This window comes from Rhagoletis zephyria, unplaced genomic scaffold, assembly GCF_001687245.7.
Source record: "Rhagoletis zephyria isolate East Lansing unplaced genomic scaffold, Rhagoletis_zephyria_1.1 Rzeph_scaffold_00112, whole genome shotgun sequence".
NCBI classification, from domain to species: Eukaryota; Metazoa; Arthropoda; class Insecta; order Diptera; family Tephritidae; genus Rhagoletis; species Rhagoletis zephyria.
The window spans coordinates 334,871-357,319 of record NW_016157196.1 but is presented as its reverse complement, the minus strand read 5'-3'; the positions used below and the strand labels follow the sequence as shown (position 1 = coordinate 357,319).

General features: G+C 35.2%; 1 protein-coding gene across 5 annotated transcripts in view; it reads left to right on the top strand.

Moving 5' to 3' along the window:
- Window positions 1-22,449, top strand: part of MESK2 (misexpression suppressor of KSR 2) — an 80,549-nt gene that overhangs the window by 46,062 nt on the left and 12,038 nt on the right. For 3 of the 5 annotated variants that reach the window (XR_001849369.1, XR_001849372.1, XM_017634168.1), the window contains 5 exons: window positions 12,940-13,023; window positions 14,635-14,828; window positions 17,344-17,464; window positions 17,552-18,116; window positions 18,201-18,285. Coding sequence is in view for 1 of the 5 variants with exons in the window: in XM_017634168.1 (XP_017489657.1) it covers window positions 12,940-13,023; window positions 14,635-14,828; window positions 17,344-17,464; window positions 17,552-18,116; window positions 18,201-18,285 (1,049 nt within the window). In the remaining 4 variants the exon portion in view is untranslated. Of the gene's footprint in view, window positions 1-12,927; window positions 13,024-14,634; window positions 14,829-17,343; window positions 17,465-17,551; window positions 18,117-18,200; window positions 18,286-22,449 lie in introns of all 5 variants that reach the window. The other 2 variants (XR_001849368.1, XR_001849371.1) reach the window with 2 other exon arrangements.

The window sequence follows — 22,449 nt, the reverse complement described above, 5'->3', positions numbered from 1 at the left end:
ATCCCTAGTTCTGAACAGCAAAGCGATGCTTGCCAGTGGGTGCATTATCACCCTTCCTGTGGAGCTTGGCAGTAGACGAACTTCAACAAATTTTCTATAACGATGGCAACCGCTGCCAGGGGTAGTTTGAAAGCAACCTCTCTGACATTACTGTTACAAAGAGATCTAAACTTAACAAAGAGTTGGTGCGTCACACCTTCAGGTATGAGAAATATAACTTTGAGTGAGGTCGTAGTCAATACATCCACCGAGGTTAAGAACCTGAGGCTGGGTTGCTAGAACTACATACTTTATCCACGGTGAGAAAGTTTCTTACTACTAGCAATCTGGGCAAATGATCTGTCGCTTCTGCGGCTCGGCTTAAGAGCCACCATTGCATCGGGGAAGATGACTTTGAATGAGCAGTTCTTTAAATATTTTCGGTAATTTGTGCACTGGCCATGAAGAGCTTCGTACAGGATAGGGAACACTAAGTGTAGAAGGAATCTCTACCAAAAATGAAGTTAACTGTAAAATAGCAAGGCCTGTCTTAAATCTCAATAAATTACCTTTAAGAAATTGTAAGGCTGTGTGTATAATGAATTTTATACCCAAACAATTAAATGCATTTTTTAGTAAGCAGCCGTAGTAAGTTTAATCGATTTCTGTTGTCTTATAAAAACAAGACTTCAACGAAATGCAGAAGCCAAATATACATAAAAGTATATATGTACATACGTCACATTAATAAGCAATATGTCCTTGTTCTATGTTCGTGCATTTTAATTTCAAAATTTTTCTCTTTCATCACATTTCTACTACTAATTTGTCATTTATTGATTTTGGCCTGCATAAAGTTGTGTTACCCCACCCAACATGCCCATGTTTTCATGCATGTACCAAGTTTAAATATGCACACGATTCCTATCAATTCAACGCCCATGAACTATCAAACTATCACACTAAAGGCTCCACAAAAGGCGACCGCAAATACATTAACGCCAAATCGGCCAAAAAGTTGGACGATTGTAAGGCTGAGCGACCGACCGACCCTGCACCCACTTTAATTGTAAGCTTTTTTTTTTATTTACCAGCGACTACAAGAATTGTGCATGTTTAAGCGCGGTATTTTGATCCATGGCTGTAGTATACAGTTGTAGCCACGCCGCACAGTGGTTCGGATTGCAAATCAAGCTGGACGAAACTATTTAAACAAATACGTTTTGATGGATTTTTACACCACTTCTTATCTAGGGTATTTTTTGATTACGCTGATTACGAATCTGAAGTCATTTACCGAAAATTCAAAATGGCGGAGAAAAATTTAGAGACTTGGTAAATTTCTATGGAACTGGGTATCGGGGGGTTTTCTGGGTCGTTGAATACGTATCTAAAGGCATTTACTTGAAATTCAAAATGACACATCCAACATGGCAAACGAAATATTTAAAAAATCTTAACCCTTCGTATATGAAATTTTTTTGTTCAAAGATTATACTTACATATTAGTTATAACGATCATAAATTTGTTGAAAGTAAAAAATAAACAGTTGTCAAAATATTGTTTATGATTGTATATTTCGCTTTTTATTTTGATTTTTATTTTCAGTTCACAATACCAATGACTTAGTACTTTTTAAAATTATTTAATAGAACAGCTAATTATCTACTAAAAATAGTTCAGATCATGTCTATGCGACACCTACATATTGACAAATTTTGACTATTTATTTTATTATTATTTAATCTTAATTATTTTTTATTAAAAATTTATAGCCCAATTCTGTATCGGTGACAAAAATGTTTTACTGATAAATTTAAACTTTTTCGTGTATTTTTCCGTAAGAAAAACTGTAACAAGAATTTGTCAGTGATACAGAATATAGCCGTTGGTGTGTTTTTTAACAAAAACCGCGTGAATCCACGTTTCATACTTTGTGCAATATTTGAAAGGAAAAATTCGATGTTTTTAAATAGATTTCTTAGAAAGATATTGAGTATGCAGTTTTGTTGGCCATCCCATTCTAGTAAATAAACTGCAGGTTTGAAGTACCTGGGGCTTTTCGTTGAGTTTTAGCATTTTTGTTTTTGTTGAAGGTGTTGCTCATATTCTCCGTATATGTATATGTGTATATTTGCGCTTCGAGTAAAGCACAGTCAACCAGGTACTATACTTTTAATAATCCAGTTTCCTTGTAACTTTTGGAAATGTTTTTAAGATCTTACGCGTATTGGCACTTTTGTCCGTTTCAATAGCTATACCTGAACGAAGTTTTTCATGAGAAATATCTCAGGTCAATAAAGGCTCAACGGTCTAGAATCTGTGTATATTCACAGGGATAAAAAAAATATAATAAATTTTTCAGTTGACGAAGTTCTAGAAGAATTTTTCAAAAAACCAAAAAAAAAAATTTTAAAAATATTCCTTTCATTGTTTTATAAAATAAAGTTTTATAAATAAAGCGAAAAATTTAATGTATTTGAAAATTTCGTGTTTTAACACTTTATTGCGCATACCTTTTCTCAAAAACCCTTTGGCGTTGACTTACCTTTTTCCCATAAGTTTATTGCTTTAACAAATGCAATTCAATTTCTATCTGAATGTATTGTCAGGAATGTATTCCCAGTACTATAAAGTATTTTAAAAACAAAATTTTGCCTTTGGTCCAGCTAGATCTGCTATCCGAACCACTGTACGCCGAGCCGCAAGCTAATGAATACCCTCAAAGTGTTAGTGTATGGCATACATATGTATGTATAGTAGATTCTTATTCGATACAAAGTTGCATTATTTCTTATTTTTACATTTTGTAGAACCTTTAATTCTGCTATTGCGTTACGTGTAATTTCTTTTGCTTCTATAGCTGCTGATGTTGATGTGTTGTACATACATATGTGCTCGTAAGTATGTTGCTTATGCATTTTTCATATGGCTCAGCGTTGCGAAGGCACTTGTGTGCTACTTTCTTTAACACCCACCACAGGCATGCAATGCAGTATGTATTTAAGTAGCCCCATATTCTCTTGTATGATAGTCGGATGGATGGGAACCAGCACCAGGTGGTAATGTGAGCAGTTTGATTTCTGGAATTTTCTTCTTGGAATTGAATCCAATCGATTCTTTGGAGGATATGAGGATGTGCGTTTATTTTTCGATTTAAAAGACGAAACCATCTCTGCTAAATGCAATATCCTTGTGCACTTGCTACAGAAATGCATTGTTACGTTTCTTCAGAAGTAGCGCAGCAAATGTGGGAAAACATTGTTTGGGTTGTCTGTGTATGGAGAGCATGTTGCAAGTTGCCATGCATTTCTAAGAAATTGTGCTTTTGAGAAAAACAAGCAAAGAGTCTGATTGGCTGTTGATGAATTTTCACCAAAAAAAAAATGGATCTGATTTCTTAAAGGAAAAGTTGAGAGATAAGCTAAGGATTTTCCGTGTAGGGAATAGAATAGATAAATAAAAACGATTTCTGCACAAATACAGCATGAATATTGTAGCGACAAACTAAGTTCTTATGATAAAGTATTTTGTAAGTCTCTGGAAAAGTCGCGAAGGCAATATACATATAGCCTTAGACCCTCTATTAAGATTTCTACAAAGCGTATTCAGAAATTGTTGAAGGTTAGATTACCGTTAGAAAGACCGCTTTTAAAATTACATTAAGTATCTTGGAACTTTGCTTAAGTCCTGACGAAAAAGCGAGATCTCAAAGGCTGGAGGCACTTTGTTTGGAAAGTTGAACAATGAAATAGAAAATGGGGAATCAATTCCACCTCTTCCTTATCCCGACAACTTTTTCAGAGAAAACTTGTTGGTATACGCCAACATTGGAGCAATAGTGCAGTGTCCTGTGGTAACGCAAGTAATAATTCTTTCTGCCGATTTGCTTAATGTTTCCTTAAATTTCCTCAGCTCGTTTCTTGTAAAGCCTCGGCGATAAAGACGGGTACCCAGGAGAGTGTTTGGCCACTTATCCGTATTCGAATTTCGAAATCGAAAAATCGTTTTTTTTTCTCCTGCAGCCTAGTACTCAATAAAAGTTTTCACAAAAGGCTTTTCCAACAAAAGCTTTCTTTTGGAAACNTTCATGTACTACTTTTTGTCAAATGTAACTGGGTGACTACGTACATATGTGCACTAGTTTGCTTTATTACTCAAATTGTTAAGTATAAAAGTTGGTCTTATTGCTCAACGAGAAATGAAATAAAGCAAATTTGTGTTATTTCACATTCAAATGGGAAATAACACAAATTTGCGTTATTGCCGTTTGTGTTATTTCACCCCCCCGGTGAAAAGGTGTCTCTTCAAAGCAACGGTAGACAAATGAACGAAGAAATCGAGCTGGTCGTGTCGCTAGTCCTGAGCAAACAGAATGAGAAGGCTTGAGACCATGGCCATTTCTTAGGAAAATGTCTAAAGCACAGTTGGCCACTTCATAGGCACGCGTGCCAAAGCTTTCAAAAGTTCTCTGTACAATTTATATAGGGCAGGCACCAAATGAAAGCTCTCGCTGGCCAAATCTGGTCTAAAGAATCAATCTCAGAAAATCGATCGCTGCCAAAGTTCAGGAATATCAGCCTTTTTTCTGTAAGGTTTCCAGATGGACAATGCTTGCACATTTCCACCACTATTTCCGTCACGTTGCTGCCTACTCGTACATTTTCAAATGTGCATGTATTTACTAGTATGTTTATGAGCATTTGTTTACTACTTCAATTATGGTTTGTTATTAAACAAAGTAAACATGTACTAGTAGCAGCAGCAGCAAAAATAGAAAACAAAATAACAATGAATTAATAAATTTACTAACTAAGCAAAAATAAAAAAGTGGGAGTACGCCAAAGGCCTGGTGTCGCAGTCGCCACCTCAGTCGCAGTCACCATAACTGCCCACGTAATCGATCGTGACTCTCGTGATCATTTAACATAAATAAGTCAACCAGAAGTATTCAAATAATTTACTAAGCTTTTAACACTGGCAGCGTGGTCGCCGGCGCAAAGCAATATCTACTTTGTGCACCGGTCGACCATAAATACTGCGCTGCCGCCGGCATTCGCTCCGTCACTTCACGCTTCCATTCATACAATCAGCTTCATTGCATTGCATTTTCTTGCATTGTTAATCACTTGAACTCAGCGCCATCCAGTTCACACCGGTTCAAATCCGGTGCAATCGGGTGTAAGATGTTAAGTGCGATTTTTTTTTTTAAGTCAAAACAAGCCGGCAGTTGGCAAGTTATAAGAAAAAAAAGTGAATAACGATGAGATATATTTGCACATGCATACATATTTAGATATATATATTGGGTAGCATGTAAACACGAGTACACGCGAAAAAAAAAACAAAATTAATAACATTTAATAACCCATCAAACCAAAATTATTTTGGTAGAGAGTTTAATTTGAAGACGACAGTCGCTTTGTTCTTTTTTTGCCGACATGTCGATAAGTGTACTACCCATGTGACGCAATTGAAATTAATGATTGAAAAATAAATATGTCTCAACAACCACTGATTAAATTTTCAAAAATTTTATAATTTATTAACGCAAATATAATTCAAACGAAGAAAATAATAGTAAAAAAAAGTATTACCTTATAGCGTAAAATTTTTTACTTTCTCTGGAACACTTCCCATTATTGTTTGATGGTATCGTCCTGGATTTTTCTTGACTTATTTTATTAGTTATTAACGGATGTTATATCCTTGTATGTTCCTTTCTTGTCGTGGGCATCGATAGTTTCGATAGTCACAACCAACGATAGTATCGAAAATGTCGACACTATCGATAGTAATATCGATAATTTTGATTAAAGAAGTCTACAAATTAAACGCAACAACTTTTATTGAAAATGAGATCAAAATATGTCCATATTTGTGTAAAGGAACAAAAGTTTATCAACGATTTTTGGCTTCAAGCAGCATCCGCGCTCTGAAATTATTTGCCGTGCTTTGCTAAATGTCCATTCCGACTCACAAGATGAAACAGATAGCGCCGGCTTTTACTCTTACTGAATAATTTACGTATACGTGAAAACTATCGATAGTGCTTACAAAACCATCGATGTTTTCGATAGTCAAAATTCCAGTATTTTTTTGAAAAAATTCTCGTTCNGGGGGGGGGGGTGAGTAAATGATGTGAAATTTTGTGTTTATGACTTTTACTTTTCCCTCTCTAAGCCCAACCGGTTTTTTTTTTATCAACTGCCACCATGATTTTTTTCCTCCTGCTTCCGTATAGTCGAAACACTGTGTGTCTAGTTTCCGTATAAATACATACATAAAGCTTAGTGGCAGTCTTAAGGTTGACCTCAATTAGGTTTGGTGGGTATTATAGATTTATACATTTTATATAGAAAGGGAAAATTACTGATTCTAAAAGACCACAACAAATACTTATGTAAGTATGTATTCACGTACTGATGCAATAATACGTTTGTCGACACATTTCTTAAGATTTCTGTAAATTTATATTGCATTTTATTATTAGTTGCACGAATGCTTCAGAGTTCAAGCAAATACGTTCGAAGGTTTTATTTGTTTAATTAATTACTTAAGTTTTGCGTGTGCGATAGCCTTGTGTAGTGGCGCTTGTGAAAACTAATTTTATAATAACTAAATATTTAAAATACGGGTCATTTTCTATACAGTAATTTGACTTAGGCAATAACCTATTGACACCTTTTCTGAAATGCGTTTTTTTATATTCTGTAAGCTGGCTTGCAGATACACCCCTGTACCCACATATGAAGCTATATATTAAAAACTTATTAACTCTGGTGCTACATCTGGTCAATGGTGGATTTTCCAGGTTCAGGGCCACCCTAATTAGGCCCAAACAGGCAACGTACGCCTAGAACCCAGTTATCAGGCATGCATTCCGCTGTCAACTTACCTTATTTGAATAATAAAACCCGTAGTTCATCAACTTTAGCGGATATCACGCTTGTTACCTGCTCATGGTGGAGCATAGATTCCATCATCTACAAGTGGTTAACGGGTCAAGGTTTGCATTTTTGCTCCTCATATTTGAGCCGTGTATATTGAAAGTGGCACAAGTCACTTCAAACCTCTTGTGCTTAAATGGTCGGCTATAATTCGACGGCGACCGTTTGAGTTCCTGTGGAAGAAATGAAGCTTCAACGTCTTCTAGTAGCGTCGAATGACAAAAGATGTTAAACGCCTTTGACACGTCCAACGCTACTAGGACTGTTCTCTCAGAGTGGTGACTGCTGTTAACGCCACGAGTTATCTGAGTGATTCTGTGCACTATGCGGATGCCATGCTCACTTCGCTAAGGCAGATGGTACCTGAATTGTAGAAGTAACAAGACCTCTATTGTCTTCGCTAAGAAACAGAGGAGTGTTATCGGTCGATAAATGGCTTCCCAGGTGTGAGCATTTACATAGGTCTCTTAGACAAATAGAGGACCCTGAACGTCGTATTATTTTTTAGTATAACCTTTTGTCATTATACCGACCTCAACACGGCTCTGGCTTTCTTTAGACGGGGTCCCAAGCTCAACCCTTTGATTAAAAAGCAAGCCTTTTACTCCAAGACTGACACCCACTTGCAACCGCATCTGCTGATGAACAGATACTGCGGACTTAAGGTTTTTTTTTAAGTATTTCCACTTACAGGCACTTCTATGAAATCATTGCTTGAAAATGAAACGTTACCTGTTAAGGCGCATTGTGTTAATATGAAAAATGCATGCAAGCTGACTCCTTTTTACCCCTATTACTATCTATACCACTACTTCCTTTCTTTATTTGCTTAAATTTAATAGCTGTTCGCTAATTGACCGTAATTACACCCAACAACAAGCAAAATGAAAGAACAAAAATTACATTTCTAAAGAGTCCAGTCCCCTCTAACAAAAACCAATTTGCGTTTAAATAGGGCTCCTTAACGTTTAGTTAAAATTGTTTGTTTTTCGCCCTTTTTACCGTTATATTTAGGCTGGCCTTTACTTGAATCTGCTCGGCCTGTAGTTATGCTGTTTACCTTTGCCTTTAACTACATTTCCATAGCAGAGCCAGTGAATCCAATTGAAATTTATTCACCCGTAAAACTAAAAGCGGCGTAATGTTATTTCGAATTCGTGTTTGCCTAGGACAAAGATATGTATATTCACATATTTACTCATACTTACATACAATATTTGTTCATAGAAGTCAAGCGCTTTGTGTGCTGTTGGACTTTTGCTGAATATGCATTTGAGTGCTTCTGACCTAGCGACTCTCTCAAGTGGATATGCGGGTGGTGGTTTCCTGGCTGGTTGAGTGTGGTGATCCCAATTTTGATTTCCGCTTGAAGCTACTGGAAAAATATGGAAGCAAACACTTGTACTGACGGCTGTTTAGGATTTTTGTGCCTTTGAAGTTTACATCTGTGTACATTAGGGTGCATTACTCTCCAAAAAAAAAAGAATCGGTGCTGTTTTTGTATCGGTATTATAAAATGTATTATATTTTAAGGCTACCACCATAATATTTCGGAAAAATATTAAGATTTACGTGAGCTGGGTCGATTTGAAAATTCCTCCGAAAATCAAGTTTTGAGGTTTGAAATTTAAGAAAACGGTCCATTGTTTCGAATTCAGCTACTTTGTAGTTAACACACTTTTGGTTGGTTGTTGTTATATTTTTGCAGTAACGCCACTACTAAGCCCTGCCTAAATCGGCTAGCCCTTAACTCGTTGTCGTCAAGTTCGACCAGCGGTAGGCCCAGGAATCGTGTTATTTCAACTGGATCAAAGGATTGATTTGTTGGTTGGTTTCAGTTCTTCCACAATTAGCGCCATTTTGAGAGAAATTTATTCTCTATGTATCTGAATTTTCTGATGCATTTACTTACTTCGCTTATGGTAGCTTCTGGTAGGTCGGCTATTTTTGTTGCTATTTGTATTCCTATTGTTGAAAATACTGAACTATTTCCGATAAAAAGGCAATATCTTTATAAGTACAGCGACAGATGTGCTTCGGTGTACCATCAGAAGTCTACTCTGAAGCAATTGGCGTTTGGCAAGGGATAATAAGGATCTCCCTGGTGGAAGTTATATGTATCATTGAAGCCTGTAAAATCTTAATTAATAGAAAAGGGTATAAAAACAAAACAACAAATCAGATACTTTAAGAGCTAGATACTTTGATAGATAGATACCTCGAAGGCACTGAGGGAGCTACTGAAATGGCTGAAGCGGTTGCACTGGTTTGCGCTCTTGTAATGATCCAAAGAGAAATGAATCTACATTTCTTTGGACTGGCTTGTTTCAAACATATACATACAGATCTGCAAGTTAACAAGGGAACTCTAGCCTGACTGCAACAAGACGAAGAACTCGAACCTGCTTGGTGGATCAAAGACAGAAGCATGAAGAATAATAGCAACCATAACGGAACAATGGCACCTTGGAAGCATGCGGCAGGAATAGGGTTTCCGTATAATAAAACTTGCCGCAGCTATCAGTTAGAAGAGGAAAGTAACACACTGTGTGTGTGTCGTAATGAATAACTATAAAAATTCTAAAAACAACAACTTCTTTTTATGGCTTCGAATGGGAAAAAAATATTGATTAGATTTGCACTATTCCAGATTATTTTGGCTTAGATTGTGGAGCTTGGTGCGGGAGTTAAAAATTCGTTGGACTGCTTTCATGAAGGATTTTTTTATTGGCTTGGGATTGGATGCCCCCATTTCTCTATTTCGATTTACAATCAGGCAGCTACCAATGTGTATGTATGTATGTATGTATGTACATGCAAACCAATTATTTTTTGAATGTGAGAGTTGTGTGAAATATGCGCCGCTTTTGTGGCGCCTACTTTCTAATTTTACGATCGAATACCGTTTTATATATTTACGTTTGCGGGCGAAAAGGACCAACAAAAGCAGGACACAAAATACAGAAAAGAATAATTTGTATTCACAAATTTACCGACATACGCTCTGTCCTGTTTATTTAATAGTTTTTATATAAAGGGTGATTTTTTTGAGGTTAGGATTTTCATGCATTAGTATTTGACAGATCACGTGGGATTTCAGACATGGTGTCAAAGAGAAAGATGCTCAGTATGCTTTGACATTTCATCATGAATAGACTTACTAACGAGCAACGCTTGCAAATCATTGAATTTTATTACCAAAATCAGTGTTCGGTTCGATATGTGTTTCGCAAACCCAATTGCTGCGAACGGCGACGAATCGACATTTCACGGTCTTCAGCAACACTCTCAGAAACAGACGCAATATTCTCTTCTGTACGCACTGTACGCATTCGTGTGGTTGGTTTAATGTCCAATAAAGTAAACTGAGTGCGAAACTTGGTCACAATCGCATTAATTGTTTGCTCACTTGGTCGATTATGTAGACCATAAATCGGACGTAAAGCGAACCGAACACTGATTTTGGTAATAAAATTCAATGATTTGCAAGCGTTGCTCGTTAGTAAGTCTATTCATGATGAAATGTCAAAGCATACTGAGCATCTTTCTCTTTGACACCATGTCTGAAATCCCACGTGATCTGTCAAATACTAATGCATGAAAATCCTAACCTCAAAAAAATCACCCGTTATTATGTCTGTATGTAAGTGAACGTAATTTATTGGCGTCAGAATGTGAAAGATATTTTATGCTTTGTGCTTTTTAAGCACAACTATTTAATATTTTTATGCGCAAACATTTTTCCTTGTAAGATACGTTTGCATGTATTTATCCTTTTGTCTGCGCTAGTTTTTGTAGCCTTTGCATTCGCCTGCCTGTTTTTATGTTTTAATCTGCATGTATCTAAGTACATATATGTATGTATGTACTCCTTTTAAAGAGGGCCTTGTAATGTTCTACTTTTTTATACTTATTGCCAGTCAAGCATTTTGTAAATTATTGCTTTGCATCTCAAATTTATTACATTGTTTAGCTATTTTGATTTTTCATTTTAGCTTTAATTTTACACGAAACTAGATTTACATACATACGAGTATGTACATAAATATGCTCAAAACTTATTTTGATTTCTCCTTTTTCACAATAAAAGGCAATGCGATTCATATCTTTCTACATACATATTGTTATTTACTACATATTTTCATAAAGAAGTAATTTTATTATCAATTCATTAATTTAATTAAGCCATCCTAGCCAAAGGCATACTAAATATCATAGAAATCGACAGAATTTAATCCATCACATAAGACTTCTTCTATGCTCGGTATGTGTATGGGAAGTGTTCTTATATTGGTGATTTACTTTACCATATGTTAATATACATGTATGCATACATTTCTTCTATGCAAATTTGACAAAAAAAAAATGATATCTATTTTTTACATTTTTGCTGTAAGCACAAATTTTATAATTCAACCTTAAAGCAGGTTAAAGTTTAGTACGCAGATTTTCTTTTATAAATAAAATACAAAACATTTTGTCGAACTACTCACCACGACTCCTCTGCCAACACAGGAGCGCATATAAAAATTTTCGAGAAATTTTCGGTTTTGTTGGTAGTTCGGTTAGAAGCACGAAAAAAGCGGCGGTTAGGTTCGTTACAAAACCGATTTGTACCCTTGGTTTACAGCAGCAATGGGCAGATAGAGCTTTTACTCTGCACGCGACTATACATAAAACTATATGTAGTTTAAAAAACTAGAACCTCCCTATTATAATTGCCATTCGTTCTGTCATCAGGTATGTAACTTGAGAATAAAAATCGCTGCATCTTTTAGGCGCATCAATATTACATAGTTACATTGCGAGCTAATAAAAGGAAGGTAAAAATGTATAGAAAGCTTAAACACGCGCGCAAGCATGCATAGCCAAAGCTCTCTCTGCCCAACGCTGGTTTATAGGCCAAGCTTGTATAAACTTTTTATACGGCAGTCACTAGCAAAACATATCCAGCAAGAGAAGGTTTTAAAGCTTCCTCCATATTTTATACGTATGAACACAAAGGGAGTAAAAGTTCTCTCTCTCTCTCTCTCAGATCGTCAGTACCATACGGAAATAGAGTAGAATATCTCTCTGACCACTATTGTTCTAATTCGGAGATCGACATAGCCTTGCCGGCGGGCAAAGCTCTTTTAAGCTTGCTATGTATTTTGTATAGAGGCCTGCAGAGTAAAAGCTCTCTTTGCCCTTCGCTGTTGTAATTACATAAAAGTTTAAAAGATAAAATTTTAAATAAGGACATTTCCAATGCTTTTACTAATATTTTACATAATATCAAGCTATCTCCTGTCTGTCTTTCATATTTTTCTTAATCACACAACATACGCATATACATACATATATATGTACGCATACACCCACTCAAAAAATTAACTGCATTAAATTTCGTTACTATGATGAATGCTAGCCTTCCGCTCTTTCCTATTTTCTTGAAATGTTTCTCTTTTTAATGCCTTTAAACTTATTTCTTTTATAGAACATGTTTTATATTTGGCTTAAAACGTTACTTATGAGCGAAATCTTTATGAGCTTTTCGAGAGCACCGAAATTTTGGGGATTTCATTGAAAAGTACTTTGGAAAATGTTTGAGTAATTGCAATTTCAAACTAAAACAATAGAAATAATAAACAGTTTACAATAAAAAAAATACAGAGTTGAAATAACAAAATAAATTTTTCGTCTAACATTTAAAAAATTTTATGCGAGTATCATATTAAGCTTTGGCGCTTATCAATCCCATTGTGAATAACTTTTTTATCACGATTGAGGTGCAAAAGCTCAAAAGAGCACACCCATTTGGTTTTTTTTGCCTAATGAGATCATTGAATTTACCTTTTTATGGGAAGACTACCTAAATAAAAAAGGTCCAATAAATCGCAGTTTATACACTCTCTAAAAGTTCACCAGAAAATACGCTCATGATTAATGTTTAGTTTTTACTTATGTACATTTTTTTTTTCTTTGAAAATTGTTTTCTTTGCGCTTGCATGTCTATAGTATTTATTTCAGAGACCGGGACAAAATTGGTAAGCCACTGAACACGAAGATGCCATCTGCGCCGACACACACGGCCGAGGAGGCACGTCTGTTGGGGTAAGAGCGTTGAAAATTACAATACATACATCATACGTCTACAATAAACTACTACAATTACAATTACAATTACAACTAAATAGCAACTACAACCTAAATACATAAGAAAATAGTTTTTCATCTTGAAAGAATCAAAAAAAAAAAAAATCTACAATGCAATATACATATGTATACAAAATTTACATCAAACCAAATGACTTTTCGTGCATATAACAGTGTGTGAGCGTAAAAGAAACCCAAAAACCACTTTGCTGTTATATATATATATTTAGCCCCCCGCCTTTTGTTAATTTACTAAAATATTTTTGAATTTAAATAGAATATAATTTTATGCATTTTCCTTAGCTTTTATAACGTACAAGAAAACAAATAGAAAAATCTTACTTTGTATGATTATTCGTTTAATATTTTAACTTACTTTAATTTTAACCATACTCGTTAGCTTATAAACTATCCTTGGATTTTTAGAATTATACATACATAGCTTATTATTAGACTTGAAACACTTAGCTTAGCAGCTGTATGATAGTTTTCCTTTAAATTCCCTGCAAGCAAAGAGTTGCAATAAAATTTCGGCTGAGTATTTTAGAAAAGTAAAATATGGCAACAAAAAAAACATACTTTATAAACACTACCAATGGATTTGACTTAACAAATATTCAAGCCTAAGCCTGAACGTATTTACACACTAGTCTGATTTGCATAAATAGATATACACGCACATAAAAAATTAGCAAAAATAAAAAAAAAAAACAAACACGTGTACAGTCACTGGCAAAAGTAATGAAACACATTTACGATATTCAAAATGTTTTAATGGAAAATTTGTTTGTGTTAATTTTTTTTATAAATATAGAGCTCAATTTACATCAAAAATCATGTAAATAAAAATTTTAAACCTTGCAGTAAATTTTTACCAAAATTTCAAACTTTTTTTTGTTCAAAATAAATTCAGGTACGCAATTTTATTTGTATTCCGAATTTTCCTAAAATTTCTAATTTTCCAAAGTTTGCAATTTTGATTTACATAATTTTTATTGTAGAATGCGTTCAAAATTTATTTAAAAAAATGAACGAAAAAAATTTACCACGAAAAACATTTTGAGTATGGTAAAAAATCAGTGTCCAAATATATTTGTCAATGACTGTATTTTGCAATCAGACTCACAAATTTGAAAAATCCAAATTGTGAGCACACAATCCGATAGCATTAAAACAAAATAAAAAAATATATGCTATTTAACCAGTCTACCTGCTAGTTTGTTCAACTTGCATACTTAGTAAAAGCAAATGCATCAGTTTTAGAGTAACAACAATTCCACACCATAAGCTCAAACTCTACGCTTATTTTACATACACACCAAATGCTCAAATACCAATTGGAAAATCATAAAGACCTCCTCTCATCTAACTAAGTAGTTACCAAAATTCAAAAGTTACCACTTAGCATATAAAATTTATACGTATAATGCCCAGCAGTTAGTTATTCATGATAAGTCAGGTTGAACTTGCATAATTATTATACTTAAAAGAAAGTATTTTTTTCTAAATATATATGTATGTGTGCACATATAAATATTTTCCATGTTGCTCATATTTTTCCCCCTTCAGCACCATGCCCATCGATCCCATGGACGATATTGAATTGCGGTCTGTGCAATTGCAATTCCCGAATGCACGCGGCTCTATTTTGGAGGCATGCGATCAACGTCGTGTGCCCACCGATAAAGGGGATATACATGTGGCCATACAGGGTGACACTTCTAAACCAGCCATTTTAACGTATCATGATTTGGGATTGAACTGTGAGTATGATTAATTTTTATAAAAAAAAAAAGAGTTCTTCTTAGTTCGATTTTGAGGGACATGAATAAAGTGATACGCGACTTTCTGATTTTTCTGCTGAATTGGCGGACAGGGTTTTTAAGTAAAAGCATTGTTAGTGATAATGTAAGAATCTTTTAAAATTAAGTGCCTTTTTCTCGAGTAGCTTAATTTATCTTCCCTTTTTTAAAGACAAAAGTTGTGTTTGAGGGGCAGATAATTTTAAAAGTTACTTAGGAAAACGGCTGTTAAAAATAAAGATAGAAAAATTCAAAAAGTTTTTCTCAAGAAATACTCTAATATGCTTTTCGCCGCAGTAGAAGTATTGAAGGATGCTTTACAGCGCCCTCACGAGAAAGAGAGTATCGTATCATTTTATCCTTGCGATAAAGCCATCACAACAGATTAGCGCTTACACATATGTTAGTGTTGGGTCGAGCTTCTCCTCCGATTTGTGGGTTGCGGTTTGATGTTGTTACACAAAGCGGAGGGACCCACAGTTTTACGCCGACTCCGAACGGCGATTGTATTTTTATGAGAAGCTGTTTTTCATTGCAGAAATACACTCGGAGGTTTGGTATTGCCTGACGAGGGGCGACCGCTGTTAAGAAAACAAATTTTTCTATATTTTGCGATGTTGCTCCGACCAGGGCTTGAACCCAGGCCCTCTGAGAGTCCCATCTTGTGCAGATGGTACCTCAGCCTGCAATGTCCTGTCAGGTGTCTGGTGAGAGTTCTTAAACCCTCCCTGATACGATTTTGCAGCCCTTAAGAGATTCCTCGAGAGGGAGTTGTGCATCTTTTTGATTGCCTATTGTCCTGTGTCGAGCGCCATTGGGTGGTAACTTGCAAGTCCTCCCATCCCCTTAGGAGCTCGGCTGTGTATCCTTTGGATGAACCAAAGAGAGGCTGAGGGCCGATCAGGCTCCGTTGGGCACCGCATTTCGCTAGAGTGTCAGCCCTTTCGTTGCCATCGTTACGTTGCCTCTGTTACTGGCTCCTAGTCTAACCAGTACCCTTTTGCAACTGTCTACTACCTTTGACACCGTTTTACAAGAGTCAAGTGCTCTTAACGCTGCCTGGCTAGCCAACATGATGTTTATTGTCTCCCCATGTGTCCTTCTGCGAAGACATTCGTGGACACAGACTTCAATTGGAAAAATTTCCGCCTGGCCCATCGCCACGCTTTTTTGAAATCTTAGTCCATATATGTCGGCCCCAGTGTCCCCATCGTCAGGTTTTCAAGTTCTCTCGCCGAACATGGCGATTATCGTTTTACAGGTATCCCTTTCAGATATCATTACCGTGTAGGGCTTTGTAAAGGTCAGCTTCGGTAGCATTAAGTCTGTGAGTTTTACAACGGGATCGTTTAAGAATGGTTTTAGGACACTCAAGTGGCCACTTTTCAAGCTTTATACTTAGTTTCGGTAGCCTCAGGGCGCTCCGGCTAGAGGCGGTATGCCTGTGATGACACCAAGCGCCTCTGTCGGACACGAGCGCATATCCCCCATTATGGCCACACAAACCAGGCGGGTGAGCTTACCCAGAGTGACTTTAGAGGTTTCCTGCTTGGCTTTTGGCTACCAGGCCAGTGAGGCATAGATGACAATCGGTTTTATTGCCGTATTGAATGACCATTATGTTAATTTCGGGAATATTCCCCAAGTATTACGATGAAGTCTTTGGCAATCATAAAATGCTCTCATGGCCTTATTGGCAACCGCTGTGAGATGCGAGATCCAGTTGAGTCTGTTATCTAGTATTACGCCTAGATATTTTGCCTCAAGTTGAACTTCCTTCTATTGGTAAAAAACAGGATAGTTCACACTACAACGAAATCCATATCCAACACAAAGTTTGTAACTTTGTAACAATAAAAAAATTTTTCAAATTTTCATCAAGTTTTCACTCTTTTTATTGAGAATCTTTTCGGGTATGCATTTTAGTATAATAAAGTACAAGTTTGAAGTGGCTACAAAATACCATTGATTTTTGGAATTTTTTTTTTTTTTGTTGACGGTATTTTCTTCCATATGAAATAATATGCGATCCATTCGGATATCAACGAAGATGCACAACACCGTCAACAAAAAAAAATAAAAATCAACAAAAAAATTCCAAAAATCTACGGTATCTTACAGCCACTTAAACTTTCACTTTATTAAACCAAAATTGAATGGGCTATAAAACTGCATATCTAAAAATAATCTAAAAATTCTGAATAAAAAGTGTGGACTTTTGAAGAAAATTTGACGACTTTTTTTAATTGTTACAAAGTTAGAATCTTTGAGTTATATGGATTTTGTTGTAATGTGAACTACATTTTTATTAAAAATAATAAGATTTAAATAAAACAAAATTAAAAAAAGAAATGGAAAAAAATTTCCTGTACGAGTTTCACTGACACTCACTGTACTTATATTGCACTTGTGTACATAACTATGCATTTTGAAATAATTCTTTTTACCCCATCTAACTCTATCCTTATTTTTTTAGATGCCACTAGCTTTGCTGGTTTCTTCAATTTCCCACCAATGCGTGGGCTGCTGGAGAATTTCTGCGTCTATCATGTTACAGCGCCTGGACAAGAGGAGGGTGCACCTACATTGCCGGAAGAGTAAATATTAATATTGATATCTATTTTATGTATATGTAGATGTATGGACGCCCAATATACTACTATGTATGTATCTTATTTCCACAGCTACATCTATCCTACCATGGATGAATTGGCCGCTCAGCTAGTCTTTGTGATGTCACATTTTGGACTCAAGTCGGTGATTGGTTTTGGTGTTGGCGCTGGCGCTAATATATTGGCCCGTTTCGCCCACACCAATCCGGATAAGGTCGGCGCTTTGGTGCTAATCAATTGCGTGTCGACACAGTCCGGTTGGATTGAGTGGGGCTATCAGAGCTTCAATGCACGCTTCTTGCGCACCAAAGGCATGACTCAGAGTGTCGTCGACTACCTGATGTGGCATCATTTCGGACGCAATCCAGAGGAGCGTAATCACGATTTGGTGCAAATGTATAAGCAACACTTTGAACGTGGTGTCAATCCCACTAATTTGGCTATGTTTATCAATTCGTATATACACCGCAACGATTTGAATATAACACGCACGCCACCAGGCACTCCCGGCACACAGCCATCGGCATGCACACTGAAAATGCCAGTGATCAATATTACTGGCGCGTTGTCGCCACATGTCGATGATACGGTTACCTTTAATGGGCGCTTGGATCCAACAAATTCATCTTGGATGAAGGTTTGCTAAATAGCTTAGCGGAATTTATGACGAAATCCCTGGAATGGAATTTACTTTATATTTTTTTTTTGGTTTTGCTTGCAGATCTCCGATTGCGCCATGGTGCTGGAGGAGCAGCCAGCGAAATTGGCCGAAGCCTTCAGGCTTTTCCTGCAAGGCGAAGGCTACGGTAAGTGTTAAGCTAATGCGCAACTTAAATTAGACATACATAACTAAAAGATAATACCATCACCTCCACCACCACCACAAACATAACGACCACTACTTACACAAATTACTACTACTTGCATAGTTTCCATTTACCACTCGTAGCCTAAATTCGCATTCGAGATATCGTTACGAAAATTCAAAATATTTTAAAAGAAAAAATGAAATGATCGGCCAATCGTTAAGCGCAATCATTAAAAAAACGCTAACAATTCAATTACATAGAAGAGCATACGAAATAGCGTTAAACATAAATAACTAGCCAATTGCATATAATTTTTTTAGAAGACATTTTTAGTCAAATGAAGTATTATTCATATTTAAGAATGCATATAACTAGTGAAAGCACAAATTATTTACTATTGAAAATTAATTTTGAATTAAGAATCATTAAGCTATGTTAGTCAATATTTTACACACACTACACTGCTGCCTAAATCTTTAAACCAACAGACTAATATCAACAATTAATCCTTAATCATTGGCATTAAATAGCATTAACTTAATTCATTTCAGAAACTGGTAAAGTATCCTCCGATTAATTGACTACGTTTAACCCTTATTTGAACCAATTTGTTAATTGATTTTCGTACTTAATTAAATTTTGAAAGCGGAGGTTACTGTAGAGTGGATTTTTGTTTTTTTAAAGCTATATCAAAGGCAACGAAATATGGAAGTATGCGTGAGATTGAATAAAGTCGGGATTCTCCTTTCCTCGTTTGGTTTTATTTATTTAAATTTAGCACTGTACATCAGTAAAAACCACTTGAAATTTGTATGCCCAGTAAACAGTCTGTCTCGGCCCGAATCACGCAATTTTTTGCCAAAAAAGTTAATTGAAAGAGATGCACTTCGATACCAGAATTACGGCTCTTGCCACCATCCCAAATCCCTCATTATAAGAGCATTAAGTGAAGCAGTTTCCTTGAGAAAAAGATCTATAACGCTTAAGATATCTGCTGGATATGATCGGACCGTTATAGTAGGTGCGTTTGTCTCAACAAATTTTCACCAAAAAAAATATGATTGTCCATTTTAGGGATTAGCAGGTCTATTCTGGTAATAAAAATTTTGTAACCGGTAAATAAAGTTCCTGTAAATTTTTTACCCTTTTCACATTCCGTGTACTGGTAAGTTTGGTGACCATCTCATAAACTGGTAACAAAATGTTTCCCCGTGAAATTTGCAATGCCAGAATATCCACATTTCTTTATTGCTGAATATTTTAACTATATTACCAACGTACCTAGAACCCCGGTGACAAGAACTGGTAACATTATTTTGGTAATAAAACTTTCCGGTTACAAAATCTTCGGTAACGTGCAGAATAGACCTGTAATAGGATCATAGACATTGGGGGAGAAATGCTTCAAGTACCACTCTGCTAAACTCACCTTTGATGAATCATCCATTGAAATTGCTTTCTGCATATTTCAGCAATATTTTGGTATGACACGGAAAGTCATCGCTTCTCAATCACAGACGTTCTCAAAGAGCGAACAATGACTGTTTACGATAAATACAAATTTTGTCATGTCTCCTCGTCGGGAATGGCATTAGTCATCTACTATCTCAGGCAGACTGGGTTTATCTTTTTTACTATTCGAGTTAACGCCTCTCTCTTTCACTAGACATTTTTTTTTTTTGAAAACAGTGGCTTTCATTGACTTAATTTTTAAGGGTAGTTCCCTTAGTCAATCCAAGTCAGTCATAATGACAGTTTTCGCCAAAAAATGGCATCAATGACTTCGTAGACGGCGCTGCCGTCAATTAGTTTTTTTCGAACCTAGGACCTTGAATTTCCGCCTAGGGTAGAGTACTATTTTAAATTCAACTTAATGTGCAGCACTAATTTTTAGCAGGTTTATGTAAACATTTTATTGGCATTTGATTTTTGACCCCGTCATACAAATTTATATTCGCGGTAGCGCACTTTTTTTCCGCTTCTGCGTCTACATATACATAAGAAAACCTACCAGCCAGGTATAGAAAATGGTTTTTGAATTTAATACATACATACGTGTTAACAAAATATGAAAACAATAAAAACAACGCATGACGCTTACTTTATATCTAACCCTTAAAGCAATGCTTATTGTATATGGCATAAAATACATTAGTGCAGCGATATTTGTGTATCTGTGCCCAAGTGTACAAAAAAAAAAATGTTATAAGTAATTAAACTTAAATACATATATACAACAGAAAAATGTGTAATGAATATAATTTACTATTGCCATACCTAAACAAAGTATTAAGTCATGGTAATTGTTGCGCTGTATGCAAATGGAGAATTAAATTAAAAAAGACCGGAAATAAATTCATAAAACTGTTTACATTATACTCTATTTACACATATATAAACACTACAAAGCTTATCTATGCACTTTATAACAAGTATTCACTTAAAAACAAAAACATATATACTGGCCCATTTACATAAAATATGCGATTAAAAAGTTGATTTTCAAAAACTAAAACACTTATGGACATACACACTCGAACATACTTACATACATATATGTATAGTTAGAAAATTATGCATACCGAAAAACTGCTACAATCACAAATATACTCTATATAATCGTGCTACACTACAAATACATACAAACATATTTATTAAAAATCAAATTATATTTATGCAAAATCGTACAAAATTGCATTCGTTTCATTGCGCTTAAAACTTTATGAGAATAAGTTATATAAGTTTACTTATATAATTTTATCTAAACATCTATACAAGACGAAATTTGCAAAAAAAACATTAATTAGTTCATATGTTGTATTGTAAAATTTGTTATAATTAATATTTTTGAATAAGATCGGAACAAAGTAAATTGATTGGATATAATCATAAATAAAATAAAAATGTTGTTCAAATTAAAATTCGTTGCATCATTTTGAGGATTAGTTTACAGTTTCTACAACATCATACATTTGCATGTGAATATTATGTATGAAGAGGAAAAGCTCTTTAAGTTCGAGGAAGTAAATGAGGGTAGAGGCTAGCTGCGGATCACATGAAATACTGAGAGTCAACATAAAACCCATCGCACTGTCTTCGAAAATTGGTCCGAAGCCACTGATTACCTTAAAGATTGATTAAAGAGTGTTTTAAATTTTTTTCTGACAAATGTTAAGGAGTTAGTACGAGCATAGTCTAGTGTACGGTGACCATATTTTTTTACAAATAACGATAAAGTAAAAATTTTCATACGTATATTCAGAGGGACTAAGGCGAATTTATAAAGGTAAAAAAGGGTGTAAAAAATTACAACAACAAATTATACGCACATTGTCAATTAGTACAAAGCAAAATTACAACGAACACATCATATTGACAAAAGGTACAATTCGCCGTGAAATCAGCGGATCCGATAACACCACTCAAAAAAATTCAAAAAAATCTGATTAAAAAGTTGAAACTTTTCATGAAAATTTGCTGAATGTTCGCGAGTTTTGCACAAAGTTTAGGAATTATATTTTTATGTTTTTTGTTGTTGAATGAACCATATTTTTATATAAAATTATTGGAAAAATATTAGAATGGAAATTGTTGCATATATTGTGAAAAATTTGCTGTGCCAATACTTTGTTCCGGCAGTTTATATTTATTTTAAATTTTTAAAAATTTTCATTGCATACTGTTTTAAGTCAAAAAATTTAAGAAATTTTTAACATTTGTGAAGGTAATTTCAAGGATGAAAATAATTTTTTTAACGCCATTTATTGGAAATTTATTTAGCCAGGTGTTCTCAGTCTTGTTCTCGAGATATTCGAATTTGTCACAAAAAAAAAATGTTTTCTTCGAGGTTATAGTACACATCTACGAGAATTATGCTGGTTTTGCACTAGGTATTAAATGACAAAAATTTTAATTGCAAAGTTGGGCATTAAAAAATATTCGTGTCATTGCGTTAAAGAAACAGACATTAAATTCATTTCCACATGGCTTTTTTTAAATGCCTCAAATTTTTTGTCATTTCAATGCCTAGTGGAAATTTGTCATAAGGGAGCGCGAGCTTTGCCCGGGGCGGCCGTGCTTTTAACGGATATTTTACCTTTTACCTCCACCAAAGCTCTTAAAGTTATCTTTGATCTTTTTCCGATAGGCTTTAATGGCAAA